This window comes from Macaca fascicularis, chromosome 10 (genome assembly GCF_037993035.2).
Source record: "Macaca fascicularis isolate 582-1 chromosome 10, T2T-MFA8v1.1".
Lineage (NCBI taxonomy): Eukaryota > Metazoa > Chordata > Mammalia > Primates > Cercopithecidae > Macaca > Macaca fascicularis.
Window position 1 is genome coordinate 106,204,209 of NC_088384.1, and position 7,644 is coordinate 106,211,852.

At 49.7% G+C, this 7,644-nt stretch overlaps 1 protein-coding gene across 10 annotated transcripts in view; it reads right to left on the reverse strand.

Annotated features, from left to right (window-relative positions):
* The window catches only part of UBE2V1 (ubiquitin conjugating enzyme E2 V1), a 35,068-nt gene extending 32,686 nt beyond the window's left edge, over positions 1-2,382 (reverse strand). For 9 of the 10 annotated variants that reach the window (XM_005569332.5, XM_065523295.2, XM_065523293.2 and 6 more), the window contains exon 1: positions 2,324-2,382. In XM_005569332.5, the coding sequence (XP_005569389.2) occupies positions 2,324-2,345 (22 nt within the window). In that variant the 5' untranslated portion in view covers positions 2,346-2,382. Of the gene's footprint in view, positions 1-524; positions 799-2,323 lie in introns of those variants that run through there. The other variant, XM_065523291.2, reaches the window with a different exon arrangement.
* Between the last annotated feature and the right edge of the window lie 5,262 nt (positions 2,383-7,644).

Genomic DNA, 7,644 nt, shown 5'->3' on the forward strand with positions numbered 1-7,644 from the left:
CTTGCTTGCACACTAAGGCCTTTTATCCTGTTCTTTCAACATGCCAAGCTCAGTCCCACCACAAGGCCTTTGCACTCACAGTCCACCCTCTCTCCTACCTGTGACACTGTAGGGTTGGCGCTTTCCATTATTCCCCTCAGTTGAAATGTCACTTTCTCAGAGAAGCCTTCCCTGACCACCTCTCCAGACACTCTTTATCATATCACACAATTTCCTCCATAGCACTTACTGCTATCTGAAATTGTCTTATTTATTTACCCCTTAACAGCCTTCTCTCCTTGACTCGAATGGAAGCTCCCAAAGGACACAGACTATGTCTGTTTTGTTTGCTATCCACAATGGGACATAATAGGCCCTCAGTAAATATCTTTTGAATAAACAGACAAAAAGAATTTTGGGAAGTCCATTTTAGGGCACCTCAAAGCCTGTTCTATGTTATTTAAACCATGCCAAATGCTCTTGTATTCCACTCGAGAGCAGCTGACATTTTATCTGATCGCCATAGCCATTTACGAAGCACTCACTTTTTAACTGTCAGGGTCTCCAGAAGTTAGAATCGGGCACCTGTTAACTCAGATTGTAGGTAGCCAACCGAGTGACTGCAAGCAGGGCTGAGCTGCAACAGCACCTTATTGCTGGCTACCGCCAGCACACTGGGCCCCTTGCTTCATTACGACCTGGTACGAGTGTTATTCTGGTGAGAAGTTTCCCCCAGCAGTCTGGCCTGACTCAGAATCTCTCTTCTGGGAGTGCCTGGGGCAGCGTCTTGGTAAATGAATTGACTCAGCACTGTTCCAGCTGAAACCAAAATCGAGTAAAAGGATTCATGGTCTCCGCTATGCTGCAAGAAGACCCCACTGTTTTAAATGCAAAAGGCAGCAGCTTCTGGTGGGTCACTTCAGTCAGATCCCCCATATTCAATTTCTTTTATTCTCACCCCAACCATCAGACAAGTATGGCTCCTTGAGACCGCAGAGGAGCAACACTGTAAAGAATTTCCCTCACCCTATTTCTCATGGATCACCAATTCCTTCCCAACACTGCCCCTGCTGTGGCCTTAAATACCCCAATGACTGCCGTACTCAGGTTCGTGTCCCTGCAGCCCCACAGTGGGGAACACTGTGGTTCTGTTTCCTTCCTCCATCAGAGGTAACCCATCTTCACCCCATCTGAGAGCACCTCCTTGGCCAACTTCACTGCCAGGCACCCGAGGGTGCAGCCTCACCCAAGAGTGTCCATTTCATCTATTCACCTCCCTACTCCCATCAGCCAGTGGGGAACTTCTGAGCTGAACCCACATATCTGTCCCAATTATCAAAGGAGTGGATGAGAGTGAGCGTCTCCACAGAAGAGACACTTCTAGGATATGCTTCCCTCACTCAATTCAAAAAGAGGAGACTTATCTCGTTTACAAGAAACATCTCTGGAACCCGACCTTCTCCACTAACTCATTTCAGGGGCTTCCCTCAGTTGAATCCCCACTCCCAAAGAGACATCCTCGGGATTCCCAATTCACCTGTTCTTCCTCATTCAATATCAGAGGCTTCCACCAATTGCCCCAACGGACCTGTCCCCTGAAAGCGAAATTGGAGCAATCCATCTGTATCCTCGAATAGGAGACTGGTAATGATGGGGTCATTTCACTATCACTGCAATCAAGTCCCTGTGGCATCTGAATCCTTTCCCCCCCGCTCTCACTTATCATGCGGAGATTCCTTAATTCTCCCCAAAAGCAGCCGCTCCAAGGCTCCTCCTTTCTAGTCAACACAGCTATTTCCTCGGCTAACCCTATCTCTAAAACTAACGCCGGAGCCGTCCCCTCAACCAATAGGGGATCCTCTCGAGTCACCCCCTCAGGATCCCGTTTCTTCCTCCCATCCAGCTTGAGGGGCTCCTCTGATGTCCCCTCCAGACATCCCAAGGCCCCCCCCTCAGCCGCACCCCTGGCACCCAGTACGGGACTTCCATCCGCTGTGGGGCGCCTCCTCCTCTAAGGAACCCCTTGGTCGCCCCTTAAAGAGTCGCCAGCCCCGGTCTCCTCAGAAGTGCCTTGGAGCTCGCTCCTCGCCCACTCCGGCTCCCCCAGGTAGCGCAGCGGGGCCCTCACGCCTCCCGGGGGAGCCTTAAGGCTCGCCGCGCCGCCCACAGGCCCCTCAGCCCCCCGCCCGTGCTTCCGGCCACCGCCTGCCCGTGGCTGCAGCGGAGCCCACCGGACAGAGGCGGCGCGGGGACCCTGGCCCCCCTGCAGGAGCCTTTGAGAGTCCCCAGCCCCCGGCCCAAGCCCATGCCCCTTCGGCCGGCCGGGCCCGGCGCCCCCGCTCACCCGAGCCCGTGGTGGCTGCCATCTTGCGTCGCTGTTGCTTGAAGGCCGGCCCCTTCTTCACCCCCCACCCGTCCCCTGGCCCTGATGCGCAGGCGCGCGCGCACGCACAGACGCCGCCACTGACGCCCGCTCCGGAGACCTGCGCGACCCGAGGCCGGGGAGGCTCTTTTCCTTCCCTTTTAGAGAAAGGAAATATCTGCGTGCTCGAGGGCTCAGCAACCTGCAAGTCCCCCCACATCGGGTGCGAGGGAGGTTGTGACGTGCTTAGTGAGAAGGGCAGGGGTGACGAGGCTTGGGAAGGCGCGATTGTGAAAGAAAAAGAAAAGATAGCTTCAAACAAAAGCGCCGAATTCACTTGGGGCTTTTTCCTGTCTAGTTCCTATCTAGATCCTCACCACATCTCCACAAGGTCGGAATTAATGTGAAAAATGCAGCCGAGAGAGATTAAACGATTTATCTAAACTCAGCTGTTAAGTGGCAGAGACAGACAGAATTTTAACCTCCAGGTTCAAATTTGAATTTGAATCGTCACCCTCCAGGTCAGATGATCTGGCTTCTAGGATTGATGCTCCCTGGCCAGAGAAGGCTTGAAGTGGGTGCAGCTAAATGATTTGGGGGCAATAAGGTGGCAGGGAAAACATTTGCTAACCATCTGCCCAATTCATTCATTCACTCATTCGTTCGTTCATTCATTCAACCAAACAAACATTAAGCACCTACTATGTACCAGACACTGTGCTAGGAGCTGGGGATGGATAGACATCTCTGAAGAAGCAAATCCCTGCTTTCAGGGGCTTCCATTCTAGTCATAGATAGCAAGTAAATAAACAGGAAACTACAATTCTGATAGGCTAGAGATAAACCAAGAAAAGGGCAGCGGAGGATGGTCAGGAAAGGCTTCCTAACGTGGTCGTATTTCAACAGAGACCCTAACAATGAGGAGGTAGAGGGAACAGCTTGTGCAAAGGCCCTCGGGAAATATTTTTGCAAATAAACCCAAGAAGTTAATCCTCCTATATTATAAATTGTCTGAGAAGCCCTTATATGGATGTAGACCCTGAAGCTGAGACAGGTGAAGGGACTGGCTTAAGGTCACAGAGCAAAATACTGGCAGAAGGACTAGGACTCTAAACAAAGAGGGACAAGGAAGCTGGAAGCCCTCACCCAGCACATCCAATTCATCACCTTTGTCTGACAACAATGCCTACTCTGCATCTCTCCTGCTCCATTCACTTCTCCACTCAGGACAAGCTGTCTTTATCTCCTACTTGGAAGACCCCGGCAGCTTCCATTCTCTCCCCCATGGTCCATTCTCCATATGGACCAACATCTGCTCAAAACACCCTCCAGCTAAAGCCTTCAGTGGCTCCCTATTCCCTCTGGATAAAATGCAAACTCTACAAGTTGAGTGACCATAGATTATCACCTAATGAGGACACTCATCAGATTAAAAGAGGACCTATTATAATCTCACCAGGGCAAGTGGAAACCAGGGCTCTCCAGGGCAAACCAGGATGCCTGGACACCCTGTGCACAAGGCTTTGCATCCAGGGCTTGGACGAGGATGGGGCCATCAGATTTAACGGGGCTTTCACTCAGGTCCTGACTCTGCACTTGTACAGCCCTGCAGGTGAGTGACTCCTTAAAATCTGCACCCTAGGGCAGGGCGTAGTGGCTCATGCCTGTAATCCCAGCACTTTTGGAGGCAGAGGTGGGCGGATCACCTGAGGTCAGGAGATCCAGACCAGCCTGGTCAACATGATGAAACCTTGTCTCTACTAAAAATACAAATTAGCTGGGCGTGGTGGCAGGCGCCTGTAATCCCAGCTACTCGGGAGGCTGAGGCAGGAGAATCGCTTGAACCCGGGAGGCAGAGGTTGCAGTGAGCCGAGATCGCGCCATTGCATTCCATCCTGGGCAACAGAGCGAGACTCTGTCTCAAAAAAAAAAAAAAAATTCTGCACCCTAGGTCCCCCACTTGCCTCATCATAGCCTTGGCACAGCCTGCGCCTCTGAGACTTTCTGTACCTCTGCAGCGACACTGGCCCTTTGCAAGCCCCCTGGAACGCAAGGCCTCTCCCACTTCAGGGGCTTTGCTTGTGCTGTCTCCACTCTTCAGTTCTCAGTCCAGCACCACCCCCTCAGGGAAGTCTTCCTCGATTCCTTCAACCACGTCAAATTCAGCTGTAATTAGCTCTCAAAGTGCCAGCACTGGCTACAGGTGAAGCAACTTGACTTTTCGTGTATCACGTGATACAAGTTTGCTTTGGGGAGCACAGAAAATACTTGCCCTGGACTTAGGGTCACTGTAAAGCATGAGTAGCAGGTGGAAGCATTTGGGTTCCTAAGGTGGACTCACTTTTGCAGTTAAATTTTCTAGGTTCAAGTCTTCCTTCATCACTCAGTGTGCTTTGTGACTTCAGGTAAGACGCTTGAACCTCTCCTGGTATCAGTTTCCCCTTCTATGAGGATAGCAGTATCAACCTCATAGGATTGCTGTGGAGATAAAATGCTTTCCTAAAACCCCTTGGCACAGGGAGGAGGAAGGGACACTAGAAGCGCTGATATTTACCAAGCCGTTACATCCAGCTTTTAATCCTCACAACTCGATGCGCAACTCCTGTGACTATCCCCGTTTTAGAGATGAGAAAACTGAGACTCAGAGCTAACAGGTGGAGGATGAGGATTAAAACACAAGCCTTTTATCCATGATGCCCGTAAATGTCTACTCGCATGGATTCCTTGGCTTTTGTAGGAAACTTCTTGCAAGTAAAATTGACAATAATAATTATCGTGCAGAGCTCATCGCAGGAAGAGGTTAAGCGGGACAGCCCGGGGCATGCTGGTTATTGTAGGCTGGCGTTGGCGCGGTGCCTGGTGGGAGTTATAGTACGTCCCGCGCACACGCCCCCTCGAAGAGGCTCTACCCCATTCCTGGACGTCACAACCGGTCCCCAGAGCGGGATTCCTCCCGGCGCCTGCGCCTGGTCGCCGCTGTGCGCTTGAGCTGATAAACTCAGCTGATGGGGATAAGAGTCTTGTTTTATCGGATTTTGGGGAAGATTAAAATGGTTAATAAAACTAGAGAATTTAGAAAAGCGCTTGGCACTAAGTGCAATATAAGTATTAGCTGCTATTATTACTTAATCCTCAATGACCCTTGCAAAGTAGCTGTTACCATTTCCATTTGTGAGATGAGAAAACTGAGGCTTAGAGGAGTTAGATGGCTTTTCCAAGGTCACACAAGGAAGGAGTAAAATCAGTTCTGGAATCCAGTTTTCTTTATCCTGTGTCACCTGCTGACTCTCCTGTGATGAGGGAGGTGGAGCCTGGGAGGTTTTGAGCAAAATGTGGGCAGGTTTGCCTTTTTGCAAAGTGCATCGTGCTGCCATGAGGAGACAGGGTGAGGACACCCAACTGGGCAGCAGCAATATTGGTGGCAGGGAACCCAGAGAGGTGTGTTGGGCACTGTTTACTGCCAGTCCAGTTGCCATGTCCCCACATGGCGGGGTGGGTGTTTGGAAACTTTGCCTCCCCTCATAAAAGCTGAAGAGAAGGTTGGGCGCCCTGGCTCACGCCTGTAATCCGAACACTTTGGGAGGCCGAGGCGGGCGGATCACCTGAGGTCAGGAGTTCGAGACCAGCCTGGCCAACATGGCAAAACCCTGTCTCTACTGCAAATACAAAAATTAGCTGAGAGTGGTGGCTCATGCTTTTAATCCCAGCTACCTGGGAGGCTAAGGCACGAGAATCGCTTGAACCTGGGAGGCAGAGGTTGCAGTGATCCAAGATCACGCCATTGCACTCCAGTCTGAGTGATAGAGTGAGACTCCGTCTCAAACGAACAAAAAAGCTGAAGAAAAAGCCTATTTTTGTCCCCTTTCCTCCTTCCTACCATATGAGGTTGTAATGATTAGAACCAGAATCCTGGGTGATATCGCTGAGCTGCTAAAGGAATCGCGGGGCTGCCCACCTGCAGACTTCTGAAGACGTGAGATAATGTGCCTGTTGCTTAAGTTGTTCTTAAAGGTAGGTTTTTGTTACCTACCACCAAAAAGCATACCTCATCGATACAGGAAGCTGATGCAATGGTTCAGCTGAGAGGCATATAGACCTGACTGTTCTGCAGTGTTCATTCATGAACTCTGTTCTCAAGTGAGAAAACACTAGGGCTGGTTTGGAATCTCAGGGATGTGAAAGGCATGAGTAGTTTGAAAAAGTATATTCGAAAGGTGGAAAATCAAAAATTATATAATGTTATCCACAACTTCATATTTCCTATTTATAGTTAAGGAAAACCCCCAACCTCTTGCTATAGTTTTTGTAACATAAGCTACAGAAAGTAAAGCTGACAAACTGTTGACAGGAAGGGCTGTGGACTTGCAGAAGACAGAGAGGATAATCCCTGGGAAGGGATGTGTGGTTAACAGGGTGTGATGAGGCCAGGCATGGTGGCTTACACCTGTAATCCTAGCACTTAGGGAGGCTGAGGCGGGTGGACCACCTGAGGTCAGGAATTCAAGACCAGCCTGACCAACATGGTGAAACCCCGTCTCTACTGAAAATACAAAAATTAGCCGAGCGTGGTGGCTCATGCCTGTAATCCCAGCTACCGGGGAGGCTGAGGCAGGAGAATCGCTTGAACCTGGGAGGCAGAGGTTGCCGCAGCACTGCACTCCGGGCTGGGCAACAGAGCGAAACTCCATCTAAAACAAACAAACAAAAAAAACCCCAACAGGATGTGTGATGCATTTGCCAGTGAAATTCTATGGCATATATATGGAGTCATGGTTCCCTGAGGTGTGTCTAGCCATAGCGCTGAGACATCTTATTTAATGTCTGATGTAGTTTTGAAATATACAGTCAAAAAGAGGTGGGAGTGGGTGGGCAGGGGGCCTTGGTGCACTTCATTAACTCACTCTATCAATGGACATCTCAGTTGTTTCCATTGGCTTCTTCTGATACAAGTTTTGTAATGTCTGAATTTTGTATTATATGTTACTTTTGTGGTCAGGGAAAAAGGAATGAAAACCAGGGGTTTGAGGCGGGGAGGCAGGGGAATAAAAAGGATGTTTCCTTAATTTATAAAGAGCCCTTGCAACTCATTAAGAAAAAATAACTCAAAGATGACAGTTATAGCAAATATTTATTGAGCATTTGCCATATTCCAGGAACATGGTATTTTGCATATAATAATGTATTTAATCTTCACACCTATCCTATAAGGTAGGTACCATTATTATCCCCATTTTGTAGATGAGGAAACTGAGACACAGAACGGTTAAGTAACTTGCCCAAAGTCACAGGCTTGTAAGTGGCAG